Source organism: Malaclemys terrapin, chromosome 16, assembly GCF_027887155.1.
Source record: "Malaclemys terrapin pileata isolate rMalTer1 chromosome 16, rMalTer1.hap1, whole genome shotgun sequence".
Lineage (NCBI taxonomy): Eukaryota > Metazoa > Chordata > Testudines > Emydidae > Malaclemys > Malaclemys terrapin.
Genome location: NC_071520.1, coordinates 33,074,485 through 33,098,571, shown reverse-complemented (window position 1 = coordinate 33,098,571; position 24,087 = coordinate 33,074,485). Strand labels below are relative to the sequence as shown.

The window sequence follows — 24,087 nt, the reverse complement described above, 5'->3', positions numbered from 1 at the left end:
CTGCAGTGCAACCCAGACAAAAATGTTGTGATGATGTAGATTGGGGAAGCAGCTGGAGGAAATGGCAGAGGTAACATCAGTCTCTTTGAGGGAGTATGTCCACTTTTTTAGTAGGGTTTTTTTTGTGGGGGGACTTCAGTAGCCTCCTCCCAGCTGCTGTTTGATGATCACATTGCAGTGTGGCCCAGTCAGCCTTTTACCACCTCTATCGGGCTAGGAAGTCATGACCCTTCCTTTTGAATGCAGACCTTGCCACTATCTGGAAAGGCCACAGTGACTCATTTGGTTTTTGGAAAAGAAACCACCTATAAAAATAATTAAATTAATCTGAAAACAGGTGTATAAACTGAAAAATGTAGATCAGATTTTGGGCCTTCAAGCATTTCTCCAGGACTTTAGTCTGCTTATTCCATGTATTTATTAACATTAATAAAGTTGTCATCAGTAATATTGGACTTGCTTTCTTTTTTCAGAGCTGCTGTATGTGATATTTTCTAATGGTAAATTGCAGCCCCTCTGTTCAGCTGGTAGGAATTATCCCAGTCAAAGTCTCTGCATTCACTGTGGATTTCAGTGAGAGGGTTCCTTGCATTTGGAACTGCAGGCCATTGGAAGTGAACACTGTTTAATGCATTTGGGAAGGAGCTGCTCATGGGTATTTTAGACAGAAGTTGTTCTGGAGTATCAAGTAATCTTTCATGTTAAAACATCAGTGTTTTTAAGGGAATGCTTGACCTGTCTTTGGGGTTGATGGTAGCCTCTGCTGGAGTGATGAATGTTGGTCCTGGGCCATTTTTGTGATAAGGCAAGGAGGCTATAGTAAGCAGTAAGCAGTGGTTGCATGAACTGGGAGATTCTCTCCCTTGTGCTTATTGAGGTTAACAATGTCTTAGTGAAGATGCATATCTCTGGCTGTTGCAGATCTGGCAGATGAATGTGTCATGTTCTGTGGATGATAAAAGAGGTACACCTCTACCCCGATATAACACGAATTCGGATATAATGCGGTAAAGCAGTGCTCCGGGGGAGGGGGGCGGGCGGGGCGGGGCTGCGCACTCCGGTGGATCAAAGCAAGTTCGATATAACCCGGTAAGAGGTGTAATTGGTGGATTTGGGGACTATTAACTGCTTAATTCCAATCTCTGGGACAAGGGTACCTTCATGGACATGTTGGTAGCATTCCACTGGTTTTGAGTTGTGAACCTCCCTCCGCTTACAGCATCCTGAGCTGTCTCAGACCTATAAGATAACGTGCAGAGATATTCAGAAGTTCTGATGGATTTCAGTTTGGTGTGAGAACATCCGTGCTCTGCTCTAAAACAGGTGAAGGGTTACTGTTTGTCTTCAGAATACATGCACCTTGGCCATATTTTTGTCTTAAAATTAAGTAGCGTGTTGCTCTTCTCTCCTTGTAATTGGTTTTTAGCTAATGGGGAATACACCTCTATCCCAATATAACACTGTCCTCGGGAGCCAAAAAATCTGACTGCGTTAGGGGAAACGGCGTTATATCGAACTTGCTTTGATCCACCGGAGTGCGCAGCCCTGCCTCCCTGGAGCGCTGCTTTACCGTGTTATATCCTAATTCGTGTTCTATCAGGTCACGTTATATCAGGGTAGAGGTGTACTTCCAGGAAAATACAGTCAGGTCTCATTTATTTGAATTATGTTCAAAAATTTCCTCTTGATTATGTCTAACAGAGGAAGTCACTTGTCCAGTGACGCCTCCATATGTCCAAGCCCTCTCTTAAAGAAGTGTCTGATTTTTCCCCAAAGGTTTATATAATGATCAACGAGAACAGTTCAGATACTGACACTTCATTTTGTCCTGTGCAGAGCAGCACTTCATGCTGAACTGTGAATTGTTGGGGGGAGGAGAAGACCCCTGCATGTAAATTGGGAAACAAGGAAGAGAAAGTATTAATATTTTCTTGAACTTGCAGTTTGGTGAGTTTGGGTATGTCTCTATGGCAACAGCCCCAGGCAGTCAGTACATTGATTAAATGTAGCTAATGTTATCATACAAAAAACAATCTATCCATGTTTCATGTTGGAATTTGTTAATACAGGGCTAATCCCATCCACCAAAGCCCAAAAAAACAGTTCCCTTCAGTCTTTAATGCTGAGATTTGACACTAGCCCAGAGGCAAATAATATGATTTTCCTTCAAGTGATTGTGTGCATATACGTACTGCTGTAGTTAATGCACCAGATTGACTATGACTCTGGTAACGGATGCACCTACCAAAGGCTTGAGGCCCCATCTTGTTCAGCTTCTGGTCAACTCTTTGGTCACCCCAAGAAGTTATACTCCATATTAATGTGGTAGAGCTCTGATCTGTGTGTCAGGCCTGTGAGATAATTATGTCCACCATCCAGAATGAGGTGATACAAGTTCTTATGGGCAACACCATTGCCATGTTGTATCTAAACAAGCAGGGAGTCGCAAGATCATCTCAGTTATGCTAGGAAGCAGTCATCCTGAGGAATCTATGTATAAGATACAATGTGTACAGAAGGCGTTCAACCTTCCAGGAATGAGAGATACAATTGCAGATTTCCTCCTCAGGGATTTCATAGATCAACATAAACCGTCAATCCAAAAAGACATTCTACAGATTTTTCACCACTTGCATGCCTGGTAATAGACTTGTTTGTGACCAACCTGAACAATAAGTGCTGGAGATTTTGCTCCAGGATGGGCTGCAGCCTCTGCTCCATCACAGAAGTCTTCCTTCTCCCTTGGTCCAATAATTTTCTGTATGCATTCCCTCCAGTTCCTATCATTCCAAGAGTACTCAGGAAAATGAAAAGAGACAAAGCAACAATAATCCTCATTCCACCAGCGTGGCCAGGAGAATATTGGTTCACAGACGTACATCAACTTTCTGTCCAATCACTGCACTGCTCTACGGCCAAAATGCTTCTGAAATAAATGTAGTCAAACTTTACTAATTGTGGGTCACTGAGAACGAAAATTATACTTAAAATTGTTGATTGGCTCTAGTTTTCAAGATATGCTATTGGGTCAGTATATACGACCCTTGACTTGGGAATGGCGGAGGATAAGTGAGTTATAAAGGGAAGGGATTTCAATTTAAACCAGAAATGGCTAAAATACATCTTTGACTGGATCTATGAATAAATCTATGACTGGGTTTGGACAGTACTTGCTTTTTAGGCAAAACAATGAATGATGCAATCTGAAGCTGGTATTGCGTCATACATTATATGAATTGCATCATGTTATTCCTAGAAGTCATGGATGATGCAATCATAACGAAGCTTACATCACTCTGCTGAACAAATTGCCCTATATCAGCTCTAGAAATCATACAGTGTCGTGCTCTCTTATTTGTCAATGTTTGATTTTGCAAAGGGACACATTGCTGTTTAGCCAAAGTGAGCAGAGATGCCTCGTACTTGTGTGAACAGTGCAGATAACTTCTGCTATGTTTGTGGTGAAGTGACTTTTGCATCACAAAAGCGCAGTATAACCACTATGGTTATGAAAGCCTATCACCTTTATTTTGGCTGCAAAATCGGAGATCGGGACAAGAGGTGGGCCCCACACATATGCTGCAACACTTGTGCAACAAATCTTCACCAGTTGTTGAACAGGAAAAGGAAATCTATGCCTTTTGCAGTGCCAATGATTTGGAGAGAGCCAACAGATCATACCAGCAATTGTTACTTCTGCATGGTGCTCCAGTTGGGAAAGGTGTGTCAAAGAAGAAAAAGTGGACTGTGCATTATCCAAACATTCCATCAGCCATACGCCCAGTACCCCACGGAGAAGGACTGCCGGTTCCTGATGCACCAGAATCATTCTCACTTGAGTCAGATGAGGAAGAGGAAGAGGATGAAACTTCTGGTCCTGAACCATCAAGGTTACAGGACCCACATTTTCTCCCATCCTCCTCCTCTGAACCACACCTCATAACACAAGGTGAACTGAATGACCTTGTCAGGGATTTGGAACTACCCAAGAGTAAGGCAGAGCTATTGGGCGCCAGACTACAGCAGTGGAATCTCCTAGCAGGTGATGTTAGGGGTTCCGTGACCGTCAAAAGGATCTTGTCCCATTCTTCTTCATGGAAGCTGATCTTGTAGACTGCAACAAGATCGATGGTGTGATGGCAGCCCTCAACATCGTTCACGATCCAGATGAGTGGAGACTGTTCATTGATTCATCGAAGATAAGTCTTAAAGCTGTTTTACTGCATAATGGCAATGTTTTGCCGTCAATTCCAGTTGGTCATGCAGTTCATATGAAGGAAACTTATGACAACATGAAACAACTTTTGAGCCGCATAAACTATGACCAACACCAGTGGCAGCTTTGTGGCGATTTGAAGGTTGTTGCTTTCTTGCTTGGTCTGCAGACTGGATACACAAAGTACTGCTGTTTTCTCTGCGAATGGGATAGTCGTGCAAGAGATTCCCACTACATCAAGAAAGATTGGCTACTCCGACAGTCATTGGAGCCTGGGAGGAAAAGTATTCAGCATCCACCACTTGTTGAATCAAGGAAGATTTTGTTACCACCCTTACACATCAAGCTGGGTCTGATGAAGATCTTTGTCAAGGCCATTGACAAAACACAAGCAGCTTTCAAGTACCTCCATGGAAAATTTCCAAGGTTAAGTGAAGCTAAGATAAAGGAAGGTTTCTTTGTGGTCCTGAGATTCGTGAACTTCTTCGAGATGATGCATTTGACCATGCACTGCGTGGCAAGGAAAAGATGGCATGGAAAGCCTTCCAGTTAGTGGCAATAAATTTTCTCGGAAACAACAAGGCAGACCACTACAGGTTGTTGGTGGAAAACCTCCTCAAGGCATACAAAAGCCTTGGTTGCAACATGTCACTAAAGATACATTTTTTGCACTCCATCTAGATTTTTTTCCACCGAACTGCGGAGCAGTGAGCGACGAGCATGGCGAGCGATTTCAGCAGGACATTGCAACAATGGAGAAACGCTATCAGGGCAAATGGAGCCCATCAATGCTTGCAGACTATTGCTGGACAGTGACAAGAGATGCTCCATTTAATGAATACAAGAGACAAGCCAAGAAGCGCTGAGTAGACACTGAATAGGACTAAACTATGTACATAATATTTTTTTGCCTTTTGTTTCATAATAAATGTTATTTATATAACCCTTTTGCTGATTTTTAAAGTGTTACATAAATGGGACAGGTGAAATATTATCATGTAAGGCAACCATAAACACATGAAAAGACCTAGGTTTACAATTTATGATTAAAACTGTACTATCTACACAATATACATAGACATAAAATGTAAAAGCTTAAATATCTTAGAAACAGTAGCCCATCAGTTGTTTTATTGTCATATTTGAATTCAGCACATCAAAATACATAATAAATAGCACATTTTATCTCTGAAGCAGACGACTTCTCAAAAATTGTAGACCAGTGTAATTTTACCTCTAGTCGGGGATCTCCTGTCTCAGAACCAGGGAAAGTCACAGCATTCCAACATCCAATGTCGTCATCTCATGGCATGGATGATCTCTGGTTGAATTCCTACAAGAAACTGTGCTGTTGAGATATCCAGGGCATCTTGGTGAGCAGCAGAAAAGAATCCAATTAGCCATGTATATAGCCAAGTGAAAGATTTTCAATTTGTGCACAATGTCAACACGTATCACCCCATCACTCAGAGGTCAGACATGTGCTAGACTGTCTGTTGTACCTGAAATCATTGGGCCTTTAAATTAATTCCTTGGGAGTCCAGCTGGCTTCCATATGTGCATTACATCTTCCAGTAGAAGAGTTTTTTCCATTTTCTTGCACCCTTTGGTTTCCTGATTATCAAAAAGGTCTACTCAACACTTCTCCTGCTGTGTCTGATGCCATAGCTGTATGGGATCTCAATCTGGTCTTCTCCAGACTGAAAACATCCCCATTTAAACCTATGATGACAGTCTCACTACGTTCATCGTTTATGAAGATAACGTTTCTGGTGGCAGTCATTTCCTTAAGGTGGGTTTCAGAACTTCCAGCTCTCCTGGCTGACCCTCCTTTTGTGGCCTTACATAAAGACAGGGTTTCCCTTAGGTATCACCCGAAGTTTTATGTGCAAAGTAGCTTTTCATCAGAACCAAATTATTGATCTTCTAGTCATCGTCTTCTTGAAACTCCATTCTTTCAAAGCTGAAGAAAGACTTCATAGCTTAGATGTTCATAGAGATTTGACCTTCATCTTGGACTGCATTAGATCCTTCAGAGTCTCTCCCAGGCTTTTTGTAGCCTGTGCTGAGACCGTTAGAGGTCAATCAGTGTCAGCTCAGAGAATTTCACATTGGATTTTTTGAGTACATTAATCTTTGCTAAAGTCTCTCCTCTACTGAGAATGACTCACTTCACCAGGGCTCAGTCCACTTCATCAGTTTTTCTGAGCAATATTCTGATAGCAGATACTGCAAAGTAGCAACATGGTTACGTGTACATATCTTTTCCACACATTATGCCATCACTCAGGCCTCCTTAACGATGCCAGCTTTGGCAAGTCCGTGTTACAGTCTCTGTTCAGATGACCCGAAGCCCCTCCACCTGTAAGGGAACTGCTGATGAGTCACCTGCAGTGAAATATATGTGTGCACAATTATTCAATGGAAAAAAAAGTTGTTACTTATCTAGATTCATAGATTCCAAGGTCAGAAGGGACTATTGTGATCTAGTCTGACATCCTGTAAAACACAGGCCATAGAACTTCCCCAAAATAATTCCTAGAGCAGATCTTTTTAGAAAAAAACATCCAGTCTTGATTTAATAATTGTCAGTGATGGAGACTCCACTACCTGTACAGTAAGCATTGTTCTTAGATGTGTTGTGCACATAAACATTCCATGACCCTCCCCCTTCTTACTACTTCAGACATTACATACAGCGGTGCAAAGGAGAGGGAGGCATCAGATGCACCCCTTTTGAACCCTCATCTGAGAGTGCATGAGCCCCTGCTCTCCTCGTACTATCTACTGGTACTGCTGGCAAATATCTGACTTGGGTGTGCATACACCTGCTGTGGAATGTATATGTGCACAACATATCTCTAAGAACAATGCTTACTGTACAGGTAAGTAACCATTTTTCCCAGGTGGATTGCTTTGACATAGGATCATTCAACACTTTGTTTTACAGCTTTTGAGTCAGTGTTGAGACCAAACTACACCTCTATCCCGATATAACGTGACCCGATATAACATGAATTCGGATGTAAAGCAGTGCTCCGGGGGGGGGGGGGGGGGGGCCTGTGCACTCCGGGGGATCAAAGCAAGTTCGATATAACGCGGTTTCACCTATAACACGGTAAGATTTTTTGACTCCCGAGGACAGCGTTCTATCGGGGTAGAGGTGTATATGAAAATAAAAACAATGAGGAAAGTTTGTCTGTTCACAGATTATTGGGTGGTCTTAGTTCATGTTCTGGATGACTTTCAAAATGTTTGTTAAAAAACAAAGCTATTTGTTGAGTTTGTCTCAGTTCTCAAGGCAACTGCATCTCTGACCTCTTTGTGGCCTTCTTGAAGACACTTACATCTCAGTTCCACAATGCTTTCTGTAGAGTAGGGTTTTAGGCTGCAGTTCACTGATTATCTGAGCAGGGCTGAGTTTAGTTCAACACCTGCAGCTTTCCTCTTTCTCAGGAACAATCACCAGCCAGCCTTCATAAAGTATTCAGAACAAAAGCAGAGAAAATATATCTTCAAAAACAATAAACAGCTCACATGAATGTCTTAGTTTACCCGGCAGTCATCCATCTTTTTGGCAAGGATTTTGGCAAGTTTCAAAGTCCTTCAGGCCCTTTCTGCTGTGCCTATCCCTCTTGGTCACAGCATCATGACAATCTTGTATCAGGTGAGAGTGATGTCCTTTTTTATATCAGGCTGGTCAGTTTGTACAGTTTTCCTTTCTTTGTTGGTTTCTTGAACTTGGTTAAATGAGTAGATGCAGTTTCCCCTGTGGGGATGAAGCTTCTCCAGACTGGTTACCAGCCTAGAGATTTGCACTGATTTCCCCCCTCTACCCTTACCCCAAGTGACTTTAGTTCTTGCAGGCAATTCCTATAACTCCCCCATAGACTACCTAGCCCATACAGATACATACACCTCTACCCCGATATAACGCTGTCCTCAGGAGCCAAAAAATCTTATCGCGTTTTAGGTGAAACCGCGTTATATAGAACTTGCTTTGATCCGCCGGAGTGCGCAGCCCTGCCCCTCCGGAGCACTGCTTTACCGCGTTATATCCGAATTCGTGTTATATTGGGTTACGTCATATCTGGGTAGAGGTGTATAACATACAATAGTCTTTGAATATTCCATGTGTGCATAATATCTGTTACAAAGTTATCAATAAAATAGCCTTTGGAATTAGAAACTACTGCTTGCTTTGCATCCTTAGAGGCTTATAATTGAAAGATGCTAAACAGTGTAATTGCAGACTTTTACTTCTGTGCTCTCCAATACTATCATACCTTGGCCAGTGCTGTAGTCCCTCTGATCTCATGAACAAGTCAACAGGATGATTCTTTAGGCTGTGTCCCCAATAAATCCTGGTCCGCCCTCACTCTCAAACTTCTCTTGACATGGTGTGGACCCTTCATAGGCACTAGTGTACATCTGCTTACCAACCTCCCTGTATGAGTATGCCCACATAGTCACACTTGCTTAATGACATCTCAACACACACACACACACACACACACTTTTATTTGCTGACCGATCTACCAAACCCATTCATTTACCGAACTCTCCCAATCTTCACGCCACTTCCCTTCCACTCTAGCCAACGAATGTGCTTGAAGTGATAGTCAAATAGCATAGCTGTATTTAAACAGAAACTCAGCGAGTTCAGTAAGTTAGAAGGATGTATTAACCAGTCTTATATCTGGAGCGGAGGTAGTCATCTTTCTAGGAGATCATGAAGACATTGTTTGCTGATCATGCTTCATGGGAAAGTTTTTGCAACCTCTGGTGCAGAAAATTTACAAAATGACTAATAGATAACAAATTTAAAAACTGACTCATAGACTTTAAGGTCAGAAGGGACCATTATGATCATCTGGTCTGACCCCCTGCATGCTGCAGGCCATAAAACCGTCCCTACCCCTTCCCTGAACTGGAAGAAGTTCTCATTCCCTTTCCCAAATTTTAAATTGCTAAAATGTTAATGGTTTTATCTTATACTATACCGTTTCTTCTACTTTTAAAATCTTTAACAAAATGACATGAAAGTGAGTAATCAGTACTTTTGGTTAATAACTTTTTCTGTCTGCAGATTCCTCTTTTTGGATCAAAATCTTTTGGAGGAAGAAGCCCCGACGGCCCCATGTTGAGTAAGGCTGAGTTTGTTGAGAAAGTTCGTCAGAGTAACCAGGCCTGTCATGATGGTGATTTTCATACAGCTATTATGCTGTACAATGAAGCCCTGGAAGTCGACCCTCAGAATTGCATCCTGTACAGTAACCGATCTGCAGCATACATGAAAATCCAGCAGTACGATAAGGCACTGGATGATGCAATCAAAGCACGACTCCTAAATCCTAAATGGCCAAAGGTAGGAAAGCCCATTTCCCTTGTGGTAAGAGACTTTCTATGGGAGTTGCAGCTCCTGCAGTAGTATTAAGGCTGTAATTATTTTGTTGTAATGGAGATGGACATAAATCATTCTGTACTTACGGTTCACTTTGGAGGGGGCTCGGGAGAATAGAAATCTTTCTGTGTTAAAAGCTGCTTGACTTATTTGAGTTTCCTGTTAAGAGTTAAACTATTTTCTGTGTAAACAGACATTTGCCTATTTTTCCTAAGCTGCCTGGCAGGGATTCTTTTTTGCTGATCCTTGTGAAGATTTTGGATTCAGCCTTTTAAACAAATGTTGTTCATAGTGTGTGAAGATCAGACATCTCTCTTAACATTTACACTAATAAACATTCAGCAGCAGCCTGAAGAATCGTGCTCTGAAAGCCTCAGGAGAGCAGTGTGCAGGATGGAACATGCTGCATAGAGATTGTTGTTGGTAATGGGGCATTAGAGTAGAAAACTAAGGACTTAAGCTTAGATCGTTACCTCCTTTTCTTAAAATTTATTTTTTCTAGAGCTGGTTCTGTTTGGTGTATTTTCTTGATAATTTTTTAAGAAATTCCATATGGCTCAACATCCTCAGTAAGACCTGACAAGCCGTGGAAAGGTCTGACCTTATATGTTGATCTGTCATGGAAAGGCTAAATGGATGCTCTTCTATAAAATAGGGACTTCTAGAGATAGCACTGCCTTTATTTAACGGTGTTACTTGGACAGTGGGTTTCTGTTGTTCCATTGAGAGAAAGCATTATGTTCTATTTTTCATAGATCACTCTAGTGTTGACTTTCCTGAATCTCACCCTTCAGCATTCCTTCTGTTGTTTTCACAATGTGTGGTGTGATATTTTTGCTGCTTTTCTTCATATTCAGGTCCAGGAATCTTCAAGTTGGGTTTCCAGTCTCCAGGGAGATTGGGGGCAGATGCTGACTTGGCTGAATGCTAAGCTGCACCAAGTGGCCAGTTCTGCCTTCACAGCTGCACAGGAAGATTCCTGTCCCTGATATCTTTGAAGCACTCAATTTCAATGCCTTTCCATTCAAAAATATTCTTTCTGAAGCTGGAAATTTCGCCTATTGAATTACCTTTCTTCAGTTAATCCTGTCCATGTGATGGTGCAGAACTGAGTTTTCTGAGCCTTTGCAGGAGCTGATCTCCATGCTGTAGGCTCAGTTTGAAATAAACATGACATATACCTAAAAAGGGGAACCAAAGCTCCTCTCTGAAGAGAGCTTTGCCTCTTCTGCACCTCAGGGATGAGAGTTCACACCAGGCAGAAAGCAGGATGTTGCTCGTAGAGGTAAGGATGGGCCTTCTGCAAGTGGTCCTGGATTAGTGGCTGTGAAGCTTCTGCTGCTTCTAAACCTATCTGATGCACTCATCTGCTTGTCCTAGGTCTTGAGGAATGGCAGGGGCTGCAACTTCTAGGTGACTTGGGCATGGGGGAATTGGGCTCAGCAAGTCAGTTCTCATAGATGCAGCTTGCAGTAGTAATGTCATTCATGCATCAGTCTTCAGTCAATGTGCACACTATAACATCATTTTGAGGGGTGGGTTAGCTTGCCTTTCTTGTGGGACCTCTTCCCCTCACCTGCTTGCCACAATTGGGAATGGATCCCCAGCTGTTGAAAATTGAAGGCTTGTGTCTAAGACAAGATAATCTCGTTTTCTGCCTTGGGCAACTCAAATTGGCCTTTTACTTTGGTCATTAATTCACCTCCTCTCTGAACCCCTTGTAGGGCAAATGCCTGAAGCCTCAGCAGGGCCAGTGCACTCCCTCTCCATGGAGGAAAGATTTCTAGTACAGCCAGACTAAGAGGCAGCTTTGGTAAAACATTAGTGGAGACATTCTCCTAAGATCTGCCCACTCATGATGCCAAAAGGAGAGAACATTTTCAGTAGAAATGATGATGATGGTCTAGATCAACGTTTCTCAAAAGTGGCCACCATGGCCGCATGCGGCCACTAGGGTCTTTTTGTGCAGCCACGACAGCCTCCTGGGTGGCGATGGGTGGGGCATAGCATCGGCCCCTCCCCATCCCTCCTTGTTGTTCCTGGATGTGCTGCCCTGCACTGCCTCTGGAGAGAGGTGGGGCGCAATGCTGCAGGAACCAGGTGAGTTCTTGACCCATGTTGTGGGGAGGGGGTTTGGATGGGAGGCTCCAGTGGCGGGACTTCAGGAGCCTGGCCTTGCGGCCCTGGGCTCCAACCACAGGGCAGCGGGTATTGACTCTCTTCCTCCCGCTCCCGGCTCTGGCCATGCGGCCCTGGCCTCTGGCTGTTGGGCTTCAGCCTCTGGCTCCAGCTCTGTGGCAGCAGGCGCTGGCTCCCGGCTGCAGTCCTGGGCTCCAGCTGCACAGTGGCAGGCGCTGGCCACAGGCACCGACCCCCAGCTGCGGGGCAACAGACTCCAAACAGGCACCAACCACTGGCTTTGGCCACAGGGCAGCAGGTTCTGACCCCCGGATCCGGCTGTGGAGCTTCAGTTGGCCTCTAGCCCCCAGTTCTGGCCGTGCGGTGGTGGGCGCTGGCCCCAGGCTCCAGCAACGCGACCCTAGCCCATGGTGCTGATCCCCTGCCCCAGCTGCATGGCAGCAGGTGCCTGCCCACAGCTCTGTCCCAGGCTCCGGCCACGCAGTGGCAGGAGCTGACTGACATGGCCGACCCCTGGCCCTGCAGCAGTGAGTGCTGGCTCCAGCCATGCAGCGGTGGGTGCTGGCTACAGCCACGCACTCCTGGGCTCTGGCACCTGGCTCTGGCTGTGTAGCGGCAGGCACTAGCCCTGGGTGCCCACAGCTCCGGCTGTGTGGCAGCAGGCTATCCCTGGCTCCAGCCACGCAGTTCCTGTCCCCAGCTCCAGGTTCTGGCTGCTGGCACTGAGCCCCGGCCCTGGTCGCATGGCAGCAGACACCAGGCCTTGGCTCTGGCCCCGTGACAGTGGGGCTCATCACCCGCCCCCGTTGTCCTGGCCCCTGCTGTCTTCCTGGTCTCGCATCCATCCCACCGTCACCCCTGGCCCTGCTGCCTCTCCCTTCAGTCCCCCCCCCGCATCCAGTGCTTAATGGGTCCTGGGGCTTGCTGAGAAAAGTGATATTAACAAACATGCAAGTATCACTTTTCACAGCAGACTTGCTAGCTATCTGTGAAAAATCATACTTGTTTGTATGTTAATATCATTTACCACTTTTCATAGCCTCCCAGGTAGCAATTAAGTGTGCTGTAATATTAACAAATATACAAATATCACTTTTCACAGCAAGTCCCAGGACTCACTAAACCCTGGATGGGTGGGCCGAAGGAGGAGACAGCATTATTTTTATTGAGTCTGCCAAAAACCCCTACAAATATACATTACAATGATTTGGATGTGAATCTGTGCATATTTAATTGATTCTATGGGGGTTGGACTAGATGACTTCCTGAGGTCTCTTCCAACCCTAATCTTCTATAATTCTATGACTATAGTTATGAGAGCCTTCCAACCTGTGGGTCCTGCTGCCTGGAATAGCTTGCCTGAATCTCTCCACTTTGTTAATTTTCCATCTCATTCTAGATCGGGTGGGCAAACTTTTTGGCCTGGGGGCCCCATCGGGGTTCCAAACGGTATGGAGGGCTGGGTAGGGAAGGCTGTGCCTCCTCAAACAGCCTGCACCCTGCCCCTTATCTGCCCCCTCCCACTTCCTGCCCCCTGACTGCTCCCCTCAGAACCTCAGATCCATCCAACCACCCCTGCTCCTTGTCCCCTGACCACCCCCTCCTGGGATCCCTGCCCCTAACCGCCCCCCTGGGACCCCACCCCCTATTCAAGTCCCCCTGCTCCTTGTCACCTGACTGCCCCCTCCCTAACAACCCCCCAAGTCCCTACCCCCCATCCAACCCTCCTCCCTGCCCCCTCCTGGGACTCACTGCCCCTAACCGCCCCCCTGGACCTCCCCCATCCCCTTTTGGAATGTGGCCCTGCAAACATGGGCGGAGGACTCAGGAGGAGCAGGGGCAGCCGGAGAGAAGTGGTGGTTTCCCCTTCAAAGTGCTGCTTCTCTCCAACCAGCTGCGTGGCTGCCCGGTTCTCCTCCTGAGTTCTCTGGCCGTGTTCCCTGTTCTCCCGCCACCTGCACCGCCCACCTGCTCCCCTGCCCCCACAGTGCAGCCCCTCCCCCCCGTGGGGGTGCGCTGGTGCTGAGTTGCCCACGTGCCCGGCCCTGGGGCCCCCTGTTGGGGGTGCCCCGTGACAGGGCACCCTGTGTTCACTGTTAAATCTGTCCCTGAGCCAGCACGGTGAGCCGAGGCTGTGGGGGACGGGGGACTGCAGGGGAGGGGCCGGGGCCGGCCGGGATCTCAGGGGCAGGGGAGGACGGCCCCGCAGGCTGGATGTGGCCCCCGGGCCATAGTTTGCCCACCTCTGTTCTAGATCTTATCTCAAAACACCTTTTCTCCCCTGCCTCTTGCTCTATTATTTTTACTGAAGGTTTAATGTATTCACCATATTATTTACACCCCTGGGTTCTGTAATTTATACCATGTACCACATCCTGCATTAGTAAGGAGAATCCTGCTTTGACAGGGAGATGGACTAGAAATTCTTTGGTCTCTTCCATCACTAACTTCTGTCTTGTATTAATGAATACTGTAAAACATTTTGGACAGTTTCAGGCGCTATGTAAAATAAAGTTGTAAGTGATCTCCAAGTTTCCAGTTTGTTCAATTGTATAAATGCTGGGAGGCATGGAGTATAAAAGCCAGTACATTTTTGGATAGTTTTGTTTTTTGTTACTGAGAAATCTGGTAACGATTTACAGTGGAGCCCACTTAAATGAATAGTTATGGAAGGACCTCATAAAAGAATATTTTTCACATGCCAATCACAGACAGAAATACAGGGAGACCTTTGAAATGAGTCTCTGGTAAAGGAATAGACCTATGCATCAAAGGGAAAATAAAATGGAATAGAAAATTCACTAGCTAAAAAGTTAGCTCTGTTACATGAAGGCATCTTTCTGTGTTATCAAATCAGAGTCTATTAAATGCAAAGAAACCCCTATTAATGCAATGTTAAAATTGCATAGTTAAACAAAAATAAAAAATGTAGGCTGTCACAGGAGGCAATGTGTCACAGTAGATCTGGCATTAGACTGGACCTTGGGAGACTTCTGTTCTAATTTCAGCTCTGCCACTCTGTGACCGTGGGCAAGCCACTTCTATTTTCTGTGCCTCCACTTATCCCCTTTTTGCAGGTGGAAAATGGCATTTACCTCCTTTGTAAAGTGATTTGAGATCTGCATGTGAAAAAAACTATATAGCTGTACTCGGCTAGCTTGATTATCACTTCAAAAGTTTTTTTTCTCTTAATTAATTGGCCTCTCAGAGTTGGTAAGACAACTCCCACCTGTTCATGCTCTCTGTATGTGTGTATATATATCTCCTCATTATATGTTCCATTCTATATGCATCCGAAGAAGTGGGCTGTAGTCCACGAAAGCTTATGCTCTAATAAATTTGTTAGTCTCTAAGGTGCCACAAGTACTCCTGTTCTTCTTTTTGCGGATACAGACTAACACGGCTGTTACTCTGAAACTTATTACTATGTTGTTGTTTGTTCCTTCCATTTTGGATAAATTTGCAAAGAACCATATTGTTGTTTATATTATAAAATGTATACTTGCTTGGGAAGCCCAACAGATCTTTGTTGAGATAAGAAATGAAACAGTCAAAGTAACTTCTCCAGGCTTTCCTACACAAAGCTGGTCCTTTTCCTGTATCCCCTCTTACTCTTATTCTTCCCAGAGTGGTAGCCACTATGAGCAGCATCCCCCAGTGGTCTAGTTTGGAACTATATTTGGTTTAACTTTCCTTTTGACAAAGCACTCACTTTTACAGTGGATTAAATTTGCTTCTGTGGGTGTTGTCAATTCTCGTGATTTTTTTCATGAGTGATGGAATTTTGGCCAGGGCTGGAGCCAATTTTGCAATGATAAGCTCCAGCCTTCTAGCAAATTTCAGCCCTAGAAGGAAAATCCCCTCTGATTGGCTGTTTGTGACACTTTCCCACCTCCTGGTGTAGAGCAGCCAAGAAGCAGGCAGAGCTATCTCCCCATCCCCTCTGCAGCCCAACACCCTTCTCACAGAAGGGGAAGAGGGAGCAGAAAGATCCCAGCAGCTCAGAGTGGCTCTATTCCCCCGCCCCCTTTGATCAGGGAGAGCTCCTCTGTGCTACCCCCAGCCCACTCTCAACATGCAAAGGGGCAGAGGGAAGTGAAGAACCTCTGGTGCTGTCCCCCTTCCCTTAAGGCTGGAAGGGGAAGAACGGGACACTGCTGCAGCTTCTGGCCAGGTTGGGAGAGGCTCATGAAGAACCCCAAGAGGAGCAGATATGAGGCTCTGGGACTAGAACTGATGAGGGGCTGGGTGGGGGGGACAGGATTGATTTTGGAGGTTGCGGGGGGACAGAATTCATTGCTGGGCAGGGGCTGGACATATATGGGGGTGAGAGCTCCTGCAGCAGGGGCCAAAATCAGCTTACCAATAAATTTGGGAGGTTGGTCAATGTTAATTGTCTCTCACACATACTGGGGATGGGTAGGAGAATTAAAAAATCAAAACAGACCAAAAAACACAGTATAGCATATTCTTTAAAAATCTCCTGATTTTTGGATTAATTTAATTATTTCTCTGGGCTTCACTCATGATTGTTGAACCTTTAGAGTTGGCAGTACTGTTTCTAGGATATGACTGAGGGTCCTGTGGCACCTTTAAGACTAACGGAAGTATTGGGAGCATAAGCTTTCGTGGGTAAGAACCTCACTTACCCACGAAAGCTTATGCTCCCAAGTGAGGTTCTTACCCACGAAAGCTTATGCTCCCAATACTTCCGTTAGTCTTAAAGGTGCCACAGGACCCTCTGTTGCTTTTTACAGATTCAGACTAACACGGCTACCCTCTGATACTAGGATATGACTATCACTCTATAAATAAATAAAGCCTAATACGAAAAAGGCCTCATTCTTCTGTGGCCCTACCTTGGCAGCATGTTAATTGTGCTGTATTCCTGTAAACAATCTCAATCAACTCAAGATACAAACCAAATTTAAAGACATTCCTAGCTGTTCATTCCGAACTGTAGTTTATACTGGAGAGTGTATAGCTCAATCAGAAGTATTTTTCTTCTATAGGCAGAATCACAATATGCTAGTGAGTTGGTTGGAAAGCAAACTTTTTCTCACAAAAAACAAAACAAAACAAAAACCAAACTTTTTTTCTATTTTGGTGAATTTTGTTGTGTGGAAATTTTCTGACCAGCTTTAATGCTTTTCCCCCCCTCTAATTTGCAATTACCACAATTTCCATTTCAAACATACCTCTGACATAACCTCCTCCTGTGCTAGTCCTGAAGCAATATTTCTCTGGTAACCTGTGGAATGACTCTTCTGCCTCCTTCCATCCCTACATTACATAGGATGAGCCTGTGTAGTCAGCCATTCTCATGGTAGAGAGCTAGTGAATGACCCCTGTCTCCAGCTGATCCTAAGCTCAACCTGTCCCATGTTACAAAGCCTTGAAATAACAACTTTCTCACTGGCTGTTTTGTGTGGATTTGAACCTTCCTGCAGTGGAGCACTATGGAATTATCTGTCCCATGTTAGAGCCACAGAATAACCCCTTTGCAAATGACTGCAGGCTTTGAAGCCAAGAATTGAGGAAGATTCAAAGGAGGATTGGTTATCTCTATGGAAAACAGGAATATCTTAGAGATGTAGTTCACTACTAACAAATTTTGGAAGGGAGATAAAACCTCACTCTTCAGGGCCTAAGCCACCCTCTAACTATTAGAGACCAGAATGAGACCTAATGTGGGGAGGCACATTGTTCCGTATCTACCTACTGCCGCGTTTCTTACACCTTCCTCTAAAGTATCTGGTGCTGGCCTCTGTTGGAAACTGTATTGGAATAAATAAATAACGGGTCTGAGTCAGTATGGCAATTGTTTCTCTGTTTCTGTATGCAAGGATTTAAGATTTTCAGTGTTCACTTGACATAGTGTGCATTGGCTAAAAGAATATGAAATAAATACACTCACAGAGCAATTCTATTTGCTGAATAGACAGCTCGGTCAACAAAGTAAACACAGTGGCTGTTTTAAGTCATGATTATACTGGATGGAGGTCTGATGAAAATGTCTCAGTAGGGAAATTTCTATGGCTTTTAAAAAAGCTGCCATCATGCAACACAGTAATTGAGATAATGAAAACCCACAGTTGAATTTTTTTTCACCCTCTGCGTTATGTTTTGCTGCTGGCCGTGTATTTTTCTCACTCTCCTACACAGGAATCTTTCTTAGGCCTAAATTGCTGGTCTGGTAGAAATTGTTTCAGATTAGATTGGCGTTAGAAAATTTTGAGAGTATTGCCAAACTCTGCTTTGTGCATATTTCTCCAGCTGGACAATGACAGTTTTGAGTGTCCGCTTATAAAACATATTTGTATCTATGAAACTGATGTGATGTCCAAGAGCAGCCTAAGGGTACATCTACACTACCGGGGGGAGTCGATTTAAGATACGCAAATTCAGCTACGTGAATAGCGTAGCTGAATTTGACGTATTGCAGCCGACTTACCCCATTGTGAGGACGGCGGCAAAATCGACTTCTGGGGCTTTTTGTCGGCGGCGCTTACTACCACCTCCGCTGGTGGAGTTAGAGCGCCGATTCGGGGATCGATTGTCGCGTCCCAATGGGACGCGATAAATCGATCCCCGAGAGGTCGATTTCTACCCGCCAATTCAGGCGGGTAGTATAGACCTAGCCTCAGGCGTCTTTCTTTGTTGTTTGTGTCTGTTCTAGGTCTTGAATATTTGTCAGTTTTGCTGAGGCGAAGCAGTCGCTGTGGCTGCTGAATCTGACTATGGAAGTATTTACCTGCAGAAATACCTTGGTTTAGCACCACAGTAATCTCTAGACATTTCTGCCTTGCAGTTATTCCTCCATTCTGTATTTGGTCATTCCTCTGTACATACCCCACTTCATGTCCTTATTTCTTCTCCATTTTCTCCAGTTTATTATTGTTTTTATTTGATCATCCAAAACATTTTATTTCTTTGCACAACTCCTGCCATTTCTATTTGGCTTGTCAAGTAATGGGGCTCTTCCCCCATGTGTTTGGAGTTGAAACAAATTTATTGGCTGTCCAAGGCCTTAGTAATATTCATGTCTGTTTTAGAATATAAAAAGAAACAAAATCTGACTTTCAGTTATTTTTAATCTAGAAGCTTGTCCAAAGTTTTGTTCTTTATTCCTGACAAAGTCTCCATACCTTTCTCTTGAGTAGAACATTCCCCCCCAAAGGCATGATTATCATTGTACAGGTCTGACATAAGAACATAAGAATGGCTGTACCAGGTCAGACCAAAGGTCCATCTAGCCCAGTATCCTGTCTACCGACCGTGGCCAATGCCAGGTCCCCCAGAGGGAGTAGACCTAACAGGTAATGATCAAGTGATCTCTCTCCTGCCATCCATCTCCATCCTCTGACAAACAGAGGGTAGGCACACCATTCCTTACCCATCCTGGCTAATAGCCGTTAATGGACTTAACCACTATGAATTTATCCAGTTCTCTTTTAAATGCTGTTATAGTCCTAGCCTTCACAACCTCCTCAAGCAAGGAGTTCCACAAGTTGACTGTGCGCTGCATGAAGAAGAACTTCCTTGTATTTGTTTTAAACCTGCTGCCTATTAATTTCATTTGGTGACCTCTAGTTCTTGTATTATGGGAATAAATAAATAACTTTTCCTTATCCACTTTCTCCACATCACTCATGATTTTATATACCTCTATCAAAATAAAAACAGGCACCACAGTGACAGGTTGGGGCTATTCATTATGTTTTTGTCTCTGTTACTGATGAAACATCCTATTGTTAAATTGCAAACAAATCCTTCCTCCCCCCCACCATAAAAGTATGTTTTACCATTATGACTATATTCAAAATGTCAATTAAAAATATACAGTCTAATAAAAATGGAACTTAAAGTGTAAAGTCTTTATGAAACCAGGTACTTTCATTTCATATATAGAAAATTCTGTGTCATGTTACACTTCTTAAAATTAGTGGATATTAATTCATTAGGGGCCAGTGTCTAGTGTCCCCTTAAAAGTGAGAGTCTGTTCATGTCTAAATATATTGACCAAGTTTTGCTCACTTCTGATACGGCAAATTGGAGTGCTAAAGCTAGCTGTTTTCAGTGGTCTAGCAAAAGCAGCAGTCTTAGCCTCGTTAACATAGGTCATGGCATAAAATAAACACTAATTATCTGTAATTACTTTACTACTGAGAATAGGCTACTTACTTAAGTGTATTTGATATGCTGTGCTCTGTCTCTCTCTGGGCTGAGCTGTACTTTGTGTATTTCCTCTCTGGAGTTTCCTTGAAATGCTGGGTGAAATCTACACTGAAGGAAAGGGATTTTGTTCTTTGCAGTGGCTGGGGCTCTTGGGTCTTTTTTTCCTCCTTTATGGAGGAAGCACAGAGGAGCCTTTGTTGTTTATTTGAAGGGCGCAAACACAAGTGAATTTTCTCACTACCCCATCTTTCTGACAGCGATTCTCCAGGCCAAGGATGAAGTGAGACTCCCACCAGGTCAGCGAGGTTTTGTTCTTTTTGTTTTACTGTCTTTCATTTATCTTTCTAATAAAAATGTTCCCCAAAAATGTTGGTCTAAGTAATATCAGTCTGTGTTTTGTTGGGAACTGGAGGACTGCTAGGTGAAATTGGCGTACTTTCTCAACTACTTCTGATTGCTTGTGAGGGATACTAATCTGAAAGAGCAACAAAGAGTCCTGTGGCACCTTATAGACTAACAGATGTATTGGAACATGCATCTGACAAAGTGGGTATTCACCCACGAAAGCTTATGCTCCAATACATCTGTTAGTCTATAAGGTGCCACAGGACTCTTAGTCTGGATCTGTAAAAAGCAACAAACACGGCTACCCCTCTGATATTAATCTGAAATAAATTATTTGGAAACCATAGTTTGGGGACTACTTAACTAGCTCTGTGTTCTGAGAACACTATAAATTTCAGAATGGATTTTACAATTTAATATATTCTAGAAAAAGCACCATATAGTTGTCAGTGTAAAAAAGATTGTCTCATAAGCTGTCCCTGATAATGCACTGTACTGATTACAATCATCTTGCTTTGTTATGAGACTCATTGTCAATGTGGTATCAGTCTGATAAGAAGATGATGGGCACCATGAAAAACCTAATATAGATGTTGTATATGTCACAATATAAGATATAGTGTTATATCCCACGTCATCATTTTTTTTCCTTTAAATCTTTCTTTAATTCACCGCTGTATAGGAGTAGAATTTTTCCTTGTGTTCAGTGGCAGAACACACACATCCTTTTGGGAAATTAGAAGCTTAGGTTTTCTTTAGAGTCAAAGCAATTCCATTAATTAGCCAGAAGGGGGAGCTTTGTGAGTTGTGGATAGGGTGACCAGATGTCCCGATTTTATAGGGACAATCCCGATTTTTCACATTTGCTGTCTGGTCGCCCTAGTTGTAGAGGTAGTATTGTGTTTTTAGGAACTGAAAGGTTTTTTTTAACCTACACAGTATTCAGTTTCTATGTGTCTGGGGAGCACAAATCCAAATAGTGTTCAAACCCAAGTTTTTCTGATAATATGGTGTGAACAAAACTTGGACTTTTGGCTCCTTCCCTTTCCAAAATGTAACTTGTTAATTTTTAAATCCTTATACATTCTTTGCCACAAGCATCTAAAACAGTTGCAGAGAATACAGAAAAATGCTTTGATTTGAGTAGTGTTTGATATCTCCCCTCACCCCTTCAGGAACTGATTATATCTATGAAATGAAGCTTGGAGGTAAGTAAAGCTGTTTTTTTAATATGTAATTATTTGCTATTTTGAAGTTTTCTTGTAGAGAGCATCTCTGCCTCCGTTTCTCCAAAGTACAAGCAAAATCACACAAGCATTTATACCTCTTTGTGACGTGCATGAAATTAAAAACATTTACATTTTATTTAGACTATTTCCTATTTAGTCCAGTATTTTTTTACTTTCTTTTCTTAAAAACATCGTTATCTCAAGGCTAGGTTACACTAACTATTCTGCTGTTTTTCACTCGCTTCTGACGTGAGCTTTGCTTCTACAGGTCTAACTGGACAGACTTCCCATGCCAAAATGTATCTTGCCTGTTGCGATGCACAGAATCCTCATGGCATTAGCATGCCCTCTTCTGTTAGTATTGGTGATTGCACTATAACCAATGACTGATTCTTATGGCTGTGCACATTGGTTTGTGTGGCAATATTATTCTTGAGATTATAGCATTGTGAAGGCAGATTCCAGTCCCACATCTTGTACACAGATACAGTACCTGGCTTGTACCTAAATAGGGGTCTGCCAAATGTGTTGCTTATCTAAATTCTCTGAATCCTTCTGCAGAAATAAAAATAGAAACTTCCTGATAACTGACTTGAGCATTGGTCTGGCCCGTGTGGGAGCTGTTCTAGTACCTTGCAACTTCCAGAATTTGTGTCAGTAACTTCCTCTGTTTTTTTGGATGTCAGCAATGAGTCTTTGCTGCAGCAGAATCTGCCAATAGTTCTGTGAATGTAGTGGTGGTCTGGCATTTCCAGCACGAAGGGGAGCCCTATGAAAGGGGTTAAGTTTGTAAGAGGAATAAATTCAAAATGACAATTGTGAGTGGTGTGTATGATGTGAGTAGCAGTCCTCACCTAGCAGGTGACTGTAGGGCAGAAACTTAAAATGACAACATTATAGCTTTAAAAAAAATCTTGTGTAGGGATTATTTTAAGACAGTTAACATTTCAAGGAAACATATTTTTAATGCACACAAAGAAACATGTAGTACAGGAGCTACAGAAAGATGATACAGGAGACTGACCTAAATGTTGTTGTCATGGTTTCTTGTTAATATACATTTTAGAATTCTTCAGGAGAACTAGATGTGAGAGGTCATACTAAGCCTGTTGTCTGTGCTTTCCAGTTCCTGAATGTACACAAGGGGCAGAGGATGCTGGCACCAAAAGAACTGTTAGTATATTATTCATTTTGTACTCTTATTTACCATTATATACACAAGATGCTAGCAGAAAATGCTGTTCCAGCCGTGATCAAGCACTGCAAAATCTCCCAAATGCACAGGTGTCTTCTACCCTTGATGTGCACCAGTGCAAAAAATCTTTTCAAAAAGCTTTTAATGGAGAAGCAACAGCCCTCAGTATATATGGATAATAGAGAAAGTGGCTCTAGCTGTGGGTAGCAGCCCAGGAGGTTTAGAGGTGACTGTTGTTGGCTGTGTGTGTGTATTCTCTGTGTGCTCTCCCAGCTCTGCTCAGATAGCTGACACAACAGATATCTAATGGTCCAAGAAAACCACAGACTCGGTTCAGTGGCAAAGGTGCTCTGCCAAGTTTATTGCCAACAAAGTATGGTCCTAGCATCCTATACCTGCTCATTACAATGGGCTTGGCTCAGTGAACTGTGGAACTTTGTCTCTCTCTCCCCCCTCGCCCCCTTCCCCTCTCCGGTCAGACAAAGGCACCCAGTCTGCCCCTCTTTTATACAGTGATGCAAACAATTACGTATTGCCCTGCTGACATCGTTAGTTACCACCCTTTACCTTATACCTATTGGTTCAATCAAAACATGTCTCTCCATCACCCTGTCACCCTGACCTTATCTTTAAGAGGGGTCAGTGTGTCCATGTATCATCTTTGGGGAGTGTGTTTACACCATAACATTGTATCAGGGTGTTCTGGTGCCACTCTTTTGGAATGTATCAGAGGGGTAGCCATGTTAGTCTGAATCTGTAAAAAGCAACAGAGGGTCCTGTGGCACCTTTAAGACTAACAGAAGTATTGGGAGCATAAGCTTTCGTGGGTAAGAACCTCACTTCTTCAGATGCAAGTCGTGAGGTTCTTACCCACGAAAGCTTATGCTCCCAATACTTCTGTTATTCTTAAAGGTGCCACAGGACCCTCTGTTGCCTTTTGGAATGTGTTTACCTGAATACTTAGTGCCTAGGAGTGCTTGTTTTTGCAGTGCCAGCCCTGTTCTTGTCAAGTTCATGTATGAGATAGCAAACTTGCAAGCAGGCATCTGCTTTGTAATAGGGCCTGACTTTTTGCTCAGAGCTTGACTCTTGCTACCTTTGATTTGTCTCAGCATGGGCTGACTTTAGTTCAGGTGTTAGGCCTTACACCAGTCCCCTTTTACCAGGCCTGATGTCTCAGGCTCTCTCTTTCTACTACAAGAGGTAATGGAATATTAAGGTAAAGGGTTTGTTTTAATATTTAGTGTGCCTCTTCCTAAATTTTTTTTTTTTTTAAATAAGTCACTGCATGTTTCCATCACTTCATGGTTCTAAGACCACTAGCGTATAATTAAGTACATCTTAGCACACGTGAGAATAGACACTATGGCTGATATATACT

At 43.5% G+C, this 24,087-nt stretch overlaps 1 protein-coding gene across 2 annotated transcripts in view; it reads left to right on the top strand.

Moving 5' to 3' along the window:
• TTC28 (tetratricopeptide repeat domain 28) overlaps positions 1-24,087 on the top strand; it is a 430,868-nt gene that overhangs the window by 9,017 nt on the left and 397,764 nt on the right. For both annotated transcript variants that reach the window (XM_054006401.1, XM_054006400.1), the window contains exon 2: positions 9,306-9,584. In XM_054006401.1, coding sequence (XP_053862376.1) covers positions 9,306-9,584 — 279 coding nt within the window. The remainder of the gene's footprint in view (positions 1-9,305; positions 9,585-24,087) is intronic.